At 33.7% G+C, this 17,675-nt stretch overlaps 1 protein-coding gene across 3 annotated transcripts in view; it reads left to right on the forward strand.

Moving 5' to 3' along the window:
* Positions 1–17,675, forward strand: part of Csmd3 (CUB and Sushi multiple domains 3) — a 929,488-nt gene that overhangs the window by 321,270 nt on the left and 590,543 nt on the right. For 2 of the 3 annotated variants that reach the window (XM_013012564.1, XM_013012566.1), the window contains exon 6: positions 5,820–5,932. In XM_013012564.1, the coding sequence (XP_012868018.1) occupies positions 5,820–5,932 (113 nt within the window). Of the gene's footprint in view, positions 1–5,819; positions 5,933–8,984; positions 8,988–17,675 lie in introns of all 3 variants that reach the window. The other variant, XM_013012565.1, reaches the window with a different exon arrangement.

Genomic DNA, 17,675 nt, shown 5'->3' on the forward strand with positions numbered 1-17,675 from the left:
CTGGAATTCCTCACCTTCGTCCACTCCGATTATGCGAAGGTTAAATTTTTTAGCATTGTCTGCCTGCTCTTGAATTTCCCCCCGCCGGGTCGTTGCAATCGCGATCTGGCGGGTGGTCTGCTGACAGGTTCCTTTTTCGTGCTGCTGGTGCTGGGCGGCTTTGGCGGGATGGAGCCTCTCCGCTCCCGTGGAGAGTTAGGGGTGGGGGTGGGATCCTCGTGGAGAATCCCGGCTGGTAGGTTTCTCTGTTCCTGGCGATCCACTGTTCTGCGAACCAGTACCTGGTATCTGCAACCGGTACCTGGTATCTGCGAGCGGCCCCCTGTGTCTTTGGGGCTCAGGCAGCCCCTGCGGGCCGGCTGGCCGGCGGCTTGGCGCTCTGCCGCGCGGCCAGTAAAGGTTGGGGGAGGGGTCTTCGCTCTTCTCTGTTCTGAAATTCTTCTTTTCCTCTCTTTCTTTTTTTTATTATTTTTCACCTCTAGTTTTTCTCTGAGTGTTTGTCTTTTTGTTGTTATCGGTCTCTTGGGGAGATTAAGCGTTGGAACTCGAACTCTCTTTTTGGTTGGAGAGAGCTGTGACGTTTCCCTACTGCCCCGTCGCCATCTTGGTCCCCCTTCCCATCAATATATTTTTAAGATGATTTAATGTTATATTTCTAAAGAATCCTGGTTGTAGGTATCTTTAAAATCTTTAAAATCCTCCATGAATGTGGGTATAAAATTAGATAAATATAAATATTTCTAGATACGCAGGTGTGGATATGCACATTCTATCAAACATATAATTTATTTATCTATTCAGTTTTGTTCCGTTGTGGGGCTTGAACTCTTGGCCTGGACACTGTCCTTCAGCTCTTAAGATCAAGGCTAGCACTCTACCACTTGAGCCTCAGCACCACTTCTGGTTTTCTGGTAGTTTATTGGGGATAAAGTCTCAAGGACTTTCCTGCCTGGGCTCTGAACCTTGATTCTCAGACCTCAGCCTCCTGAGTATCTTGGATACAGGCATGAGCCACCAGCACCCAGCCAAACATATATTTTATATTTAGTCTACAGTTTTCTTCTGTTGTTACTAAGTAGTGTTTAAGTCTCAGTATTTTCAAGTATAAACATGCTGATATATGTACTGGCCTTTCTGTGACATTACCATTTACCTTCAGTTTTTTTTTTTTTTGTTGTTGTTGTTGTTGTTAGTCTTCAGCCTTGAATTTGGGCGTGGGCACTGTCCCAGAGCTCTTCTACTCAAGGCTATTTGAGCCACAATGGGCCTTCTGGTTTTCTGGTGGTTAATTGGAGATAAGAATTTCAGAGACTTTTCTGCCTGGGTTGGCTTTTCAGTGAGCTCCTCAGATCTCAACCTCCGGAGTAGCTAGGATTATAGGCAAGAGCCACAGACGCCCAACAGTCTTCAATTCATTTTTAATCTCTTTGTTCTGCATTATTTTCTGAAGATGCTTTTTCCCTCCAGCTTTGTTTTGGGTTTTGCCACAGGTGGAACCGACAAGGGCCATCAACAGTGTCTACCATCAGCTCACAATAAGCTGAGGGTTTTGTTTGTTTTTTTCAATGTGGAAATCATTTTTCTTAATAATTGTAGGTAACAGAAATCTATTACTCTTGGTTTTTTTGGAGCTCTTTTTTTTTTTTTTAAATGAGAATACCGTACAGAGGCGTTACAATTAAGTGGGCAAGATAACGAGTACATTTCTTATCAAGCATTGTTGCCTCCTCCATGTTTCCCCTTCCCATCCCTTCCCATACTCCGCCCCGCCCCCCATCAGACACCCCCCCCCACCACCAAAGTTGTTAAGTTCGTTTTTCGACATAACGACTTGTACATCTCCTTGTTGCAATGGGTCCACATATATCCCTAGATAAACGATTTGTTTTTTCCCCTTCCCCTCCACAAATTATACCAACATCAAAAACGGTGAAAATATGGGTTATACTGTGGGGGAGGGGCATACAAAGCAACATAGAAATCATCTTATAAATATGAAAGAAACATTTGCATGAAAGGAACAAAAACAAAAAAAATTGAATACGTATCTTGGGGTTCATGCCCCTAACATCATCTATTACTCTTGATGTCATTCCATTCCATTTACTACATTCTTATTCTATATACAGAATCCCTTTATTTCATTTTCTTTAAAAGTTATCTCTTGAATTAGTTACATAAAATTAAATGTGAAATTGTTTATAATTTTTGTTAGCTTCTATTTTGAATTTTGCTCTAATATATCATTTGATACTTACCTTATTATCTATATAAGAGGAACTTAAAACGAACTTTACAACGTTGGCTGGGGCAGGGGGTGGGGGGCAGGCTGGCAGTGGAGACAGGAGGGTAGGGATGGAAGGGGAAACAAAGGAGGAGGCAACAATGCTTGATAAGAAATGTACTCATTACCTTGCTCATGTAATTGTAACCCCTTTATATGGTATTTTCACACACAAAAAAACTTATTAATATAAAAATAATTATCAAAGATAATAAGGGTAAAATGAAAGGGCAAGGCATGGTATTGTATACCTATAATCCCAGGAATTGGTTGCTGAAGCAGGAGGATTGTTATAGTGACTCCAGCCTGGACTACACAGCAAGATCCTGTTCAAAAAGTAAAATAAGCAAAATAAAATAGAAAAAAAATAAAGAAAGTAAAAAAAGGTTGGAAGGGAGGAAGAAAAGACAAAAGAGAGAAAATGAGAGAGAATGAGAAGGAAAAAAACAGGGAGGCAGGAAGGAAGGAAGGAGGGAGAGAGGGAGGGAGGGAGGGAGGGAGGGAGGGAGGGAGGGAATTTCTGAAAGATTTTTCTAGGGATAGTTGCACTGTATGGTATTTACTTTAATTGCACAGCATAGAAATTGAAGAGCTTTAGTTGTGTACGTTTAATAAATTCAGCAGTAAAACAGAAAGAAAAAACTCTCTAAGAAGCATATATGGTTACAGAAGAACAATTCAGAAAATTGTTGACCAGTAGAAGTTCCCTTAGCCCCCAGGTATTTTGATAGACAATACTCAAAGTACACTTTGAGAAATTTAAAAATCTCTCCATTTAATTAGCCTAACCCATTACTCATGACTTGAAATGCACTTTTGAATTGATAACTCCAATATGAAACCTGCTCTCAACTTCTTATCATTTAGAAAGCAGATAATACAATATGGTGATGCAGTGAGACTATTCATAGGACCAAATTAAACAAGTGCTGCTGATGTCAGAGAACAGAATGATAACCTTCAACAAGTATATTTTGAGAACTAGGGGCAGAAAAAGAAGTTTAGATGAGAATAAACTTGAAGCATAAAGCTGAAATTTCTAATGATGTAAAAAATGCAATCAATGGCATATATGATAAGAAATACAAATAAATGCATAGTTTCTATTTTCTTGATACACAAATCCAAACTACTCCCAGTATAGTTAATTCTTACAAAAAATTAAGAAAATTATGAAGTTACTTTCTAATTATTAGGTTTTTGAATGACCGACATAAAATCTTGGTTCTCCATTGTATTCAGTCATCCATGATGTATAGTTGTGTTGTGTTTAGTGATGTGTGCCTACTATAAAAATAATTTAACTTTTCTTAACAGGTACTAAAACTCATGAATCATAAAACTGAACACAAATGAATTATAAATCAATATCTGGCATCAACACTGTGCTATATCCATTTTTTCACTGAACTTCTACATGAACAAAACAAATCAGCAAATCAGAGCAAACATTACATGGGTATCTCCTGAAAGTAATAAAAGAAAATAAAACTGAAAATTAGGGTCTTAAAATTATTTAGCAGCATATTGAATATTTTCATTTACTACATGAAAAAATTTTTATTTACTAGACATGACAAAAGTCATGAAAATTCAATACATTGAACAAAAATAGATCTTCAATTTTTAAGCATGAAAAAAAATCCAGTTTATCCAACACTCACTTCCAAGAAATGAGAAAACAGAAAGGTTAAAGATAAAGACATATAATTCATCATCATCATCATCATCATCATTATCATCATCATCATAAGAAACATCTGGGTCAGATTGTTAATGTTGGATTACAGCCTTTGGTACACCACCAAACTCAGTGGTATAATTTATACTTAGTGGGCAGATTGTCATTCCCTGATAGTGATGACTAAACATGTCACAACGGAGAACCTGTGCATTTTCACAGGTAAACAGGTGCTGATTGTTGGATAAAATGTCCTAAGTGTTACCATACACGTTTCACTAATGATTTCAGGTTCTCCAATAGACTCTTTATGTCTCTCCTGTTGATCTTTTAGCATGAAAGACTGCCAAACACTGTAAGAATTCTAATCTCCACTAAACAAATACAACTCAATCTGCTATTTTCATTCTGAGAAAGAAAAATGTGAGTTTATAGGGAGAGTAAATATATGTCATACACTAGATTTAAGGAAGGTTAAATCTAAAACTGTGTTTCACTGTGCAATAGTCTTCTTTTTGAGGATCTTTACTGCTGATTTGTATTGCTCATCTAGAAATTAAATACATAAGGAAGTATATGAGGGAGATATTCCTTCTTTGAAGGAAATAAGAAAAACTGCCACACTGCAAATCTTCAAAAGTGTATGAGACAAAAATTGATCTGAGGCAAATAAATGATAATTAATATCATGACAAATATCTAAAATGTTAGTTAATTTTGCTTTAATTAACTTGTTTTAAAAATGATTAGGGTGTCAGAACTAAATATGAGGCAATATACACCCAAAATAAATCTACTTTATGCCTATCCACAGAAATACACATTATACGGCCAGATGATAAGATAAGTCACTAGGAAAACAACTGTAAAATACAACATGCAAATTATTTAAGAATCTACTGAAAGATATGTAACCATTTTTGATAATGTAGGAAGAGCTATATCTCTTCATCTTGATATAGACAATAATTGAATGTATAAACATGTTTTGCTAAATATATGTTGAAAAGTAGTTCTTCATTCATATGAGTGCCCAATCCTACCTGAGCTTGCATTTCATCTACACTTGCTTAGGTCAAAAAATTAACAGAATTGCTTCGTCTTCCCTAGTTTATGAATTAAATGTTTCTTGTACCTTTTTATTGATCTAATATTTTTAATAACAACTTCTAATGATTACAAGATGATTTCCATGTTTTAAACATTTCTCACCCATTACTACAATATAATAAATAAATGTCATATCTAAAAAATAAATATAGTTATAACCTAAATGTAATATAATGTGTAAAGAACGTAAGTTACAGAACATATTGTATTATAACATTGACTTAACGATAAAGATCTTTTATGTGAAAAGACACAGTAAAATTGGCCATACAATTTGGAATGCTGAACATAGTTGCATAGCAGGGAGTATGAGAAAAGAATCATTTTACCTCACTCTGAAAATAGCAGTGTCAATTTCTTTGAAGAATTTTCTTTTGCACCTGTAATTGCATAAGTATATACCTCAGGAGCAAGTACAATGAACAAGCAATGGCTTCAGATCAATAGCTCCTGCGTTTAATATTTCCTGTGTGATTAAATCTATCAGTGCGATAAATAATTCATTTGAATCAAAACTAATACAAGGTTGTTAATTTTAAATGTATGCCATTTTATTGCAATACAACACTAGAAATTACACTTGTCTTAGACTAATTTAAAATGTACAACCTATTTAATTTCTTAACTCAATAACAGTTAAGTCATGTATATTGTGTGCAGGTAGATTTTTGGACCAAATTTAATGAAAATGTTCATTGCTGAAAAGCTCTTTAAATTTTTATGTTGTTGTCTTTCATAATTCAGGTTATCTGGAATGAATATACCACCTCCAATTATCAGCAACAAAAACTGGCTCAGACTACATTTTGTTACCGACAGCAATCACCGCTACCGTGGATTTAGCGCTCCATATCAAGGTATAATTAATGACTACCTCTGTATTTCTTGTTGTGTAAAGTGATGCTGGTATGCACAATTGAATTTAGTGATAGAAGACAAAAAGATGTCTTTAACATTTATAATGTTTGAATATATGAAAACGATTGTTTTCTTGCTGGCGAAATAATATGATCCCAACTAAATTACAATATTAAAGTTTGCTGATTGTTATACAGTAGTAATGTGAGAGCAAAGAATATGAAGAGATTTTAAAGGTAGCATGCAAACTATGTGTCATATTGCTATAATGAGGTGTGTTAGTAATTAGACATGCTACTAAGCCACGCAGAAAATCTGTAGGTGTAAACAGGTCTTTTATCATTTAAGATCCATATCAATACAGTGTATGTTTGCTTTTTCTAGTTTAATTAAACTGCCTAGAATTATTACCTACCAATTTTATTACTAGGTCTAATTCTAGATAAGTGGAATATATTATTTGATATATTAAGTTGGAAAAAACTCCCTTTGGAAGAGATTATTAGGGAGATAGCATATTAATGAAAATGTATGTTCTACAATGCTCAGTAATATTGTGTGGTGTACTTTATCCTTAGACTACTTATACTAATAATAGATTTTACTATTACTAGTTTATCAGCAAATGCTCAGGGAATGGTGAATATTGCTATAGTTATATTATTTCATTTATCTTGTTCCGTTTTGTTAAGTTTTTTAAAATACTTTCCTCTTTAGTAATCTTCAGTCTTAAAAATTTTGCAAATTTAATACATTAATTATACACACCTTTAAAATTGCATTTGAGCACATAATTTTATGGACTACAAATTTTCAGCCATTCATTTCTATGTCAGACAAACAACCTCTTAACAGATGTTTGATCAATATTATTTTTCCAAATGATAGCAGAGATTACTTTGACTGATAATTTGACTTTTATAATGGTAGATTGAATGTCATTGTAATAAAAATCCCAAGAATAATAATTTAGAGATGTTAGGTAAAATCCACTCTAGAAAATCTTCAATAATTTCTATTTCCAAACCAGATGATTGGATTGGAAAATATGTGCCAACATTCTTTAAAGTCATATACAATTTACTAACATTTCAAACAAGACCCAAGATTGTCATTCCCTAAATGCAATTTTTAAAAATAAATATTGCAGAAAAAAATTTATGGAGTTTATTAAAAATAAAATTAAGATAAGGGATTTTAATCATATCTAGTTAAAAAAGTGGCATTTAAATTTGCAAAAATGTTATATCCAGTTTCTAATTTCTTTTTATTTTGTATGTTTGTTTGTTTTTTATTTTTTGATACAAATTTTTACCCTGTAGTCCATATTGGCCTTAAACAGAATGTAGAACAAACTTGTTTCAAACTTCTGTCCTCCTGTCTTAGCCTCCCAAGTGCTGAGTGTATAGAAAACATTTCCTGTGACATTTAGTGTAAACCTAAAGCCTCTCTCTTTCCCATGTTTTACATAAAAAAATCATATTTTCTTATTTCTAAATTGGAGGATGATTTTAATGTAACTCATATTTACATCACATAGAAGTTACTTCTAGAAAATTGATATTGTAAAATATATTAATTTTATCCATAATTTCTCTTGAATATGAAATATCATTACAATATTTTATTTTATCAAAATTGCATATTTTTATTTTCTTACTGGATTATTGTGGATACAGCTATAAGAATTCATATTAGTTTCTCTGCAACTAAGGGATTCTAACAAGTAATCCATTCTAAACATCTAATAAATGAATTTTGTTAAATTCTAGATAAATAGTTCTAAATCTCTATTTTTATTACAATTTTGTCATTTTTTAGACCAGAACATTGTCATGCATATGTACACAAATATTTTAGAAATAACTATTTTAAAGACATTGCTTTTAACACACAAGTACTTTTTCAACCTTTATGGAGTGTGTATATATATATATATATATATATGTATATATGTGTTTGTATATATATAAATATATATATATTTTTTTCGGTTGTGGGGCTTAAACTCTGTGCCTGGGCACTTGACCCCGAGCTCTTCAGGCTCAAGGCTAGTGCTCTACCATCGGAGCCACAGCACCACAGCACCACTTCCGGTTTTCTGAGTGGTTTATTGGAGGTAATAGTCTTACAGAGTTTCCTGCCTGGGCTGGCTCTAAATCTGAGATCCTCAGATCTCAGCCTCCTGCTAGGATTGCATTTGTGAGCCACCATTGCCTGGCTAAGAAAATATATATTTCTTTGAAATAAAACATTTTTGATTGATACAAAATTCTCTTCTAAGCTTCAGATGCAGTCCATGACATTTGAGAAGCCTGTTGTTTAATTGAAAAATATGTAATTTTGGTGGACACAATTGGAAAGCTTTTGATAAAAATGTGTGTAAATGGTTACCAAAACAGGATAAATAAGTTCATTTGGGATATAGAATTTATTATAAGGAAAGCAATAGCATTTGTGGTCAGAAGATGAAAATTGAATGATGCAGTTATTTGCTGTCTGGGTTCTGTGAACGTTGTCTTCTCCCATGTAACATAATTACAAGAATTAATCATATCATTACTGTGCAAATTTGAAAGTATAGAGAGATTAGATGTTAACATCAGTGAAATAGTAAATAAAGATGTTTCAATGCTAAGGGAGATCAGAATTCATACGGGATGACTGAAAAAGTACATGTTCCAGCCATGAGGGACAAATACTGGAAACGTTGAGACAATTAGAGTAGTTGAATACAGGAGACATGACAAAGTCCAAAAATTTAAGGCTTTAACACATTCCATACTGTCACAAATAAGGATGCCCATGTTTTGCAAAGGAAACATATTTTTCCTTGGAACCAGTTTTAAAACGATGTTTTTCAAGTAAACCTAAAGAAGATATATTTGAAGTTAGAATTATAGTTCAGAACATCAAAGGAAAGCAGTAGATTTCTGGGTAGTTGATATCCTTATTTTTTGTTTTAACTCATATGTTTATCTATATTTTGTTTGTTTATGCATCAGCTTTCCTTTTTTATCAATTAACACATACACCACTAATAAAAGGCAGGGAGTCATTGCCTAGCCTGTTGATATATGCTTTCAATCCCAGCACTTGAAGAAAGAGGATCACCAGCCTGAACCATGTAAAAGAGACCTAGTATCTGTCCAGGGAGGGGTGCGGGAGGGGCAAGGAGAGAGAAGACTACATGTCCCATCACACACTTGTAATTTGACGATTGCCAATATATACTTGATTCCAAGGTTCAGATGGGAAATCTTCGAGAAAGAGAACAGAAGGGCTTTTGCCTCAGGCAATTCAGTTTACCTTTGAGTCCTGGGAATGTGGAAAATACTTATGGTAAATATTGTAGAAATTTATTACAGCGTTTCAAAAAGTAATTAATATACATTTTATACACAAATATATGTTATATAGGGTGCTGTGTTGTGACTGTTAGCAAGCATCATCTCTGGGAAAAAAATCATCAGCAATGTGTTTGAATATTTATCTCAAAATACCCCTTTGCATGCATACCAACTGTATTATTTTCAGTTTATATTATAAACTAGCTACTTTTACTTATTAGTTTTAAGAGAATAAATATTCCACTGACTGTTTTAAAATAATTTATAACAAAACTTTGCACTTTTTAAATTTTATTTTAGTAGAATTTAGTATTTATTTCAGTAGTATTTTGTAGTAGTACTAACTTCCCTTCAAACTTAATTACTTGCACCTAAAAATACATTCTTCTCTAAATTTTTATAGAGAAAAAACAAGAGACAATCAATTTATCTCTTACATTAGAAAACTGTAAGATGGATAGGATTTGTCATTTAAATTAATATGTCTATATAAACACCTAAATATTTAATGTACTATCTTTAGTAGTTTTTACATAATCACTGTGATGCAAACAGGAACTATTAAAAACTCCCCAAGAAGCTGGGCATTGGTGGTTCATGCCTATAATCCTAGCTACTCAGGAGGCTGAGGATTGCCGTTCAAAGCCAGCCCAAGCAGGAAACTCCATGATACACTTATCTCCAATAAACCATTCAGAATACTGGAAGTGGTGCTGTGGCTCAAATGGTAGAGTGCTTGCCTTGAGCTGAAGAGCTGAGGGATAGTGCCCAGGCCCAGAGTTCAAGTCCCCCCAAACAAACAAACAAACAACTCCCCAAGATCATTTCTTTGTGTCATCTTGTGTTCTATGATTTGTTTGTTTGGGACTCCCATCTACTCTTTGGTTAAATTCTTTAAGCCATGTTTTCTACTATAAATTTACCTCATCTTTGTCATTGTCTCCCTACCACAAGGCCTTGGTTCTCTGAAATCCACTTGCAACTATCTGCCTCCTAACACTCATTCTTAAGAAAAATATGAATTACATCTGATTTGTATACGTATTTCCATTTAACTGAATGTGGGTATATCTTTAAAGGACTTCATATATTTTTTTTCTTTTAATTTAATTGTCAAGGTGATGTACAGAGGGGTTACATTGACATAAGTAAATAAGCACATTTTTTGTCGAACTTCTTACCCCCTCCCTCATTTTTCTCCCACTTTCCCTCCAGCATATTTTCCTATGAGAAAATGTTTTAACATTTCAGAAAAAAGTATCTAGCTAATAGAGTTTAAAATATTGATAGGTGTATAAGTGATCTTAGTGTTCCACATCCTGCATCCTCCACAATGTTTTTATAGAAAAGTGCAGTTTTCACTTCTCATCAGATGGTGGGCAGACTTTTGTTTCTTCAGGTGCTGAGTTCTCAATAAGCTTGGTCTTTTATAAAACTATTAGATGACTCTTCTAAGCTAGCTTCTCAATCTAAAAAAAGCACCTATTATATATATATATATATAGAGAGAGAGAGATATATCTACAGGCTCACAAATATATATTTTCAAGTTTTACTGACATATTGTAAAGCTGAGTAAAACAAAATTACCTTAGAAGTGAAGAAAGAAAGATTCTTCATCTCCAGCATCTACATGAATGCCCCATATCTATCTATCTATCTATCTATCTATCTATATGTATATATGTATATATAGTGATATATATAGTGATTAAATGTTGCATGTTTTACATAAAACACACATTGTAAAATATTTGCATTGTATTATTTTACATAATCCTCAAAAATCTCATTAATTGAATTGTTCCCTCTAGTTTCACATGATGCAGAGACCCTAGGACATTATACAGCTATGACCTGCACAAAGACACTCAGCCTACATGGCAAATGAGAGCTGATAAAAACCGCATGCTGTCTTACTAAGCTGGGTGGTTGATGTATGCATCCAGAAAAGGACACATTCCCTCAGATGTCTTATTTGAGCAAAGCACAGCTCTGTCAAAAAGAATTAAGCAAGGTCACATTATGCAATAGCAGAACTAGGTCTTAAGCTTTAGATGTACTCTCTGAGTCTAAGTCCAATACTAATGCTCTAGCCTTAGTTAACCTTAAATTCCAAACTACTGGAAAAATATTTGTCTTTACAAAAAACTTTTAAAAAAGGTAGATATTAATATGGAAGTAAATAATTGAAACTTGTGGAATATTCTATTCTTGATTACATATATCCAGAGCAGAAAATGACAATTGCTAAATTAGTTATTATGTGTGCTTTAGTTTGGGTAATTCTCTGGCAGGAAGCAATGCTTCTATAAATTGTTTGCTATTATTATTATCTTCAGTAGTCATAACAAGGTAGAATCATTGCTTTTACTGTTTGACTAAAAGTTGCTTGAAAAGCAATTTCAAGTACATTATTTGTAAAAGATACTTTAATTGAAAAAAAAATTATTTATTTGTTTGTTTGTTTCGGTCCTGAGGCTTCAAATCTGGGCCTGGGAGCTGTTCACCTCAAGGCTAGTTCTCTACCACTTGAGCCACAGTGAAACTTCTGGTTTTCTGCTCAGTTATTATACATAAGAGTCTCACGGACTTTCTTGTCTGGGCTGGCTTTGAAGTGAGTTCCTCAGATCTCAGTCTCCTGAGCAGCTAGGATTACAGGCATGAACCACTGAAGCCAGGCTGAAAATATATGTACTAATGCATAAGGACTGTATTGTGTCTTTATTATAGATTTCCATATAGTAGCAATTACAGAAAAAGTCCCTATCATTACAAACCTATTATTTAATAGATGAATATCTTACCACTCAACTATGTTTAATCTAAATAGACTTTATGGATTGACACCATGTATATATTTGTAAAACAAGGAGTAATAAAACTCATCATTATGTAGCTACTTTTCCTATTAGTTTAGGTTGTGCTAACATCCTGAGAAAGCCAAAAATAAATCTGTGCTTATCAAAGAGACTGAGGTGAAAGAAGTGTAAAAACTGTACTGGCCAGGGTAAAGATTTCTAATACCCAAGGAATCTCTGCTGAAAACAAGTCAACTTAAATACTGCATCATTATGTAAAAAAATAAGCTTGTTGTATTAAATTATAAATTCTACCTACAATACAATGATTACTATTTCGGGCTTTTAAACCTATTGTACTAACATGATCCTGTACTTTCTGGTCATGTATCTTTCTGATTTCAAGAAGGATTTATTTTTGTACATTTTCAGTATCATGAAAAGACAAACTCCAACAATGTAGATGTGAGAGTGAAATAAGAGAGTGACAGATTGAGAGGGATTGAGAAACAGAGAAAGAGCAAGAGCCAGAGAGACAGAGAAGGAAAGAGAGAGAGGTAGAGAGAGAAGGAAATCTGGAGGGATGGGAGGAGAAAGAGAGAAAAGGAGGGGGAGAGAGACAAAAAGAGAGGGAGACAGAGAGAGGAAATGGATTCACAAGCTTAATTTTTTCACATATATTTTGTTTGTGTGTGTGTAAAGATCACTGGAAATTGGTAAATCTTGGTAAAGTTGGTGAATCCACTGAGAACCTCAATAAATCCCCTAAGATCTCAGCACTGTGAACTCTAACTTAAAATATACACCCTCAGTGACAGTGTCCTAAGCTGGTATCACGGTATATTTGCTCCACTATGAAATGTTTTCAGTAATCATTCTTTTGGAAAGTGGTATCTTTCTTTACCTTCTAATTAACTGCTGTTTTGTCCTATGTACAACACAAATAAAAAAAAAGAAAGCTTGGTGCCAGTGGCTTATATCTGAAATCCTAGCTACTCAGGAAATTGAGATCTGAGGATCACTGTTCAAGGCTGCCCAGGCAAGGAGAGACCATGAGACTCTTATTTCCAAAAAACGACAGAGAGGGAGAAGGAAGAGGAATATCGATAATAGGACACTTATACATTTATAAAGATTTAAGCTTTCTTGTAGCTATCCACAAAACAATAACTAAAAGTAATTGGCATATTTACAAATTACATTTAACCAATATATCACAAAATATTTAGTCATAAAACTCATCATTTATTTTACATCATATTTTCATATTGAATCTTGAAACTTTAAATGATATTTTATACTTACAGTACATCTTATTTGAAGATTAGTTTTCCTTTGACAATAGTTGATATTTAATAGATTAGAAGGATCATTTATTTATAATTAAAATAGACTTCAACATTGGTATTATCTACTATTACTTAGATATTGCCATAACTCTTGTGTTCTTCATAAAGTAATCAAATAAATATATTTAATGCTGTATGAATAAGATGCTGCAGAAATTATATTCTGATATATTTCAGAAACACAAATCATACCATCCTTTAAGGTAAAACAGTAAAAATAAAGTATAACCCACTGGAAAAAAATGATGTCATCGTTAACTGAAAACATTTGGCATCACATACTACTAAATTTAAGTTTAAAATAATTATGCTTATATTAGATTAAAACTGAGCTGCCCTCTAAATGCTCAAAATCCATTAGTAAGTGGCTAATTGGTGACATTTTAGATTGTGTAGCTACCAAAGATAAGATGAAGATCCTCCCTGAGGCACTGAGACTAGACCTGTCCTGCTGCAAGAAAGCACTGAAGAGGCTGGGAAGGTGGCTCCGTGGTAGAGCGCTTGCCTTGCATGCTCTGGGTTCGATTCCTCAGCAGCACATAAGCAGAAGAAAGCCGGAAGTAGCACTGTGGCTCAAGTGGTAGAGCACTTGCCTTGAGCTGAAGAGCTGAGGGACCACGCCCAGGCCCAGAGTTCAGGCCCCGAGACTGACAAAAAAAAAAAAATGCAGTTCAGAATGCTTCTAATTTCAGAACTTAGAATTAACAAGTCATTTACAATTATCATTGCTCTACCTACTCCATGCAAATTCAAAGACATATATCAAATAAGAAAAGTCAAAAAAATTCTGGCTGCCTCATTTTTTAAATTTCCATTGTAAAGGTGATGAACAGAAGGGTTATAGTTACATATCAGATATTGAGTAATCTCTTTTGAACAATGCTACCTCTTTCTTCATTTTCTCTCAGTTATTTTTCCACTCCTCCCTCATCCTAAATTGTATAGTCATTTCCAACATAGAGCCTCGTGAGTATCACTGCTGAATTGGTTCACCTTTGTCCCACCATTTCTGCGCTTCCCCTTCCCATCCCAAAATCAGATAAATTTACATACAAGACAAAAAATACTGGAATCAAACAAACGTAAAAGCCAGCCACCGGCAGCCCATGCCTGATGCTACTCAGGATGTTGAGATATGAGGATCACAGTTCAAAGCCAGCTCCGGAAGGAAAGTCCATGAGACTCTAATCTCCAATAAACCACTCAGAAAGCCAGAAGTGATGCTGTGGCTCAAGTGGTACAGTGCTAGCTTAAAGCTGAAGAGCTGAGGGGCAGAGTCCAGGCCCAAAGTTCAAGCCTCACAACAGACAAAAAAATTGATTAATTAATTAATTAAAAAATAAAAACATAAAAAAGTAAAAGACGAAAATAGGAAGAAAAAACATAAAAAGTAAAGCATTTGACTGTGACTCCTCTTTTTAGTACTTGAAAAACACACACTATTTTGAAAATATTTTTTTCTTATCATTACAATAATGGTTAGGTTCACATTGTCAGATAAATGGTAAAAAAATATTGAGTTCTTTAAGAAACAAGAGTAGAAATTCTTATGTCTCTAACTCTGAGTCTACTACAGAGAATTAGTTAATAGTATTCTTTGGTGTATTTCTTAGTTTTAGGCAGTCTATTGTGTTTATTTTTCATGTAAAGAAATGTGCTCTCTACTCTATATGAAAGGCTCAATAGTTAAGTCTTTTAAAACATTTATTTATCATGACAACCAGGAAAAATTAGGAAATTTATGTTACTCTATGGTAAAGCTACCTGCATTCCAAAAGTGTTCTGCATAAAAAAAGCTGAACAGGATTCATTTATTGTAAGTTTTACCTTTGTTTAGACTAATTTGACCATGAAGTTACCTTGGAACAAACACACCTCCTAGATGTAGGAATAAGGGCTCTGAATTGGAAAGATCATTCAATAGCACTGATGAGAGGGAAAGAAAGGAAATTCTTTTTTTATGAATATCTTATTTGAAATAAAGGGCACAATGACTTCCATTTTTGCCACGATAGTCAATCACTCGTCTGCTTCTCTCCCACATCTCTTTGGGCTTTGAACATTTTTAGTTTACCTTTGTATGTAGATCACCCTGCACTACTCTTTTCTCCCTGTGAAACTTCTTCCTGTATAATTCATCATGTATTTTCATGCTACATTACTTTGCTTCTTTTGCTGTGCAACTAACTTAATAGCTCCACATATTGTACTCACTTATAATTAAATGATAAATAGGACTGCAGGACAAAGGCAGTCAAGGGAACACTTTGCTTCAGATCCTACATAGAATGTTGTTCCGTATTATGTTGTTAAGAGTGGTCAATGTTCTACTCTTAATTTAATGGAAAACTTTACTAAAATTTCTGCATATGAGGAGCTTTTTAGTCAAAATGATGTCATCAAAACCAAGAAAATGACATAAATAAATCATGGTAGAATACTTTATTTCTATCATTTTATTATTTTTGTGTGAGGAAGGCTAAAATATGTCAGAAAAATGTGCTATATCTATTGAGGCCAATGTCTTCTCAGAAGTGATAGAAATACACTTATTAAGGCTATACTTAGGTGACATATATGTTTGGTTGGATTTGATTTATAGGTTTTGGGAATATGGGGTTTCTTGGGTGGCATAATTTGAAGATAATAACTTTACTAGGCTTTATATAATTCCACCGCAGAGTTTCTGGATCAAATCCTGGTTTGTCACCATTACAAAATTAGGTTCGTTTTCATTTTCTTTCTTTAACTCTTCCATGAAAAATTCATATTTGAATTTGTTCTTTTGTTCTCTATCCTCAAAATAAATATTAGCTATTCTATTTTCTCAGAACTTGTTTTGTTTTCTTTTAAACCAATTAATTTTACTATCAAAGGTGTTTTATTTTTCTAATAGTGTATTTCTATCAGATAAATATATGTTATTCATAGTTTAAAAATATCAAAACCACACCCTTATCAAAAATCATGGAGAGGAAACATTTACAAACTTGTTAAGGTATTATACATCTCCATCATTTTTATAGTGTGAAATAAAAGATCAATCTTTTGAAGAATAAAATATAAAAATAAAGTAATGTAAATGAGAAATGGTTACCAACTTTAACATGAGTTAATTTTATATTAAGTTACTAAAAAGCATGGGTTATTTTTCACTGTGTCTCACATTTATTATGTTTTATTCATAATTACTCAAGCATTTTTCGTAAACTTGAAATCTATTAAATTATGGAGGCCAATTGTTATAAGCATCAAATGGGTAATTACATGTTCTTTAGTAATACAAGTAAAAGGGAAGTTCTGTATCTTTTCACAAGATATAGCAGGATCCACATGAAGGAGGATGTGTAATTTCCAAGTTTTAACATAGTCAAATTAAAGCTTTCTTTTGACTTTCAACCCAACTCTTGAAATTCTGACCTTCATCTTTCATGTTAGCATAACAAAAGCAAAATAACTCTGATAGTTAAAGAAACAAAGACTTTTTTTTTTTTTTTGGAGGTCTGGTCATGGGGCCTGAACTCTGGACCTGGGCGCTCTCCCTAAGCTCTTCAGCTCAAGGCTAGTGCTCTACCACTTGTGCCACAGCACCACTTCCGGCTTTTTTCTTTTTGCTTATGTGGTGCTGAGGAATCGAATCCTGGGCCTCATGCGTGCAAGGCAAGTGCTCTACCACTGAGCCACCTTCCCAGCCCCACAAAGACATTTTTTAATCCACATGTATATTTCAAATTTTCTCTTTTTTAAAAATTTAAGCTAATTATTTCATAAAAGATACCTGTCCTTTGGACACTATTTTCCCCCTCTTCCTCAGACACTAAGTATTTTCTTTCTGGATTCACAAGTACCATCTTTGAGAATCACAGTTCATCATAAGGGAACAAAAAGAATAAATATAAAATAATTTAGATTTAGTTATTAAGTAGTAGTCTCTTAAAATGTGATAAAGACTGAAGACTCAAACATTTCCTAACTTTACATCTTTATTTTAATTGTTAAGTAGTTATACAAACAAGTTGCCATTTAACATTTAAATCTTCTTTTCAAATTTTAGTTGTTCTAGGACTCTCATTGAACTCTATTTCAATGGTGAACAAATTTAAAAATTTTCAGCATTGAAATAGAGATATTAAAATGGTTGATCTTACACTTTTGTGTGCCAAATGCGATTTTGTCCATGAAATATAGACTTGCTTCCTAGATCAAATAGTTTTATCGGTGTCAGAGTTTAGTATTCCAGTT

Source organism: Dipodomys ordii, unplaced genomic scaffold (assembly GCF_000151885.1).
Source record: "Dipodomys ordii isolate 6190 unplaced genomic scaffold, Dord_2.0 Scaffold17, whole genome shotgun sequence".
Taxonomy (NCBI): domain Eukaryota; kingdom Metazoa; phylum Chordata; class Mammalia; order Rodentia; family Heteromyidae; genus Dipodomys; species Dipodomys ordii.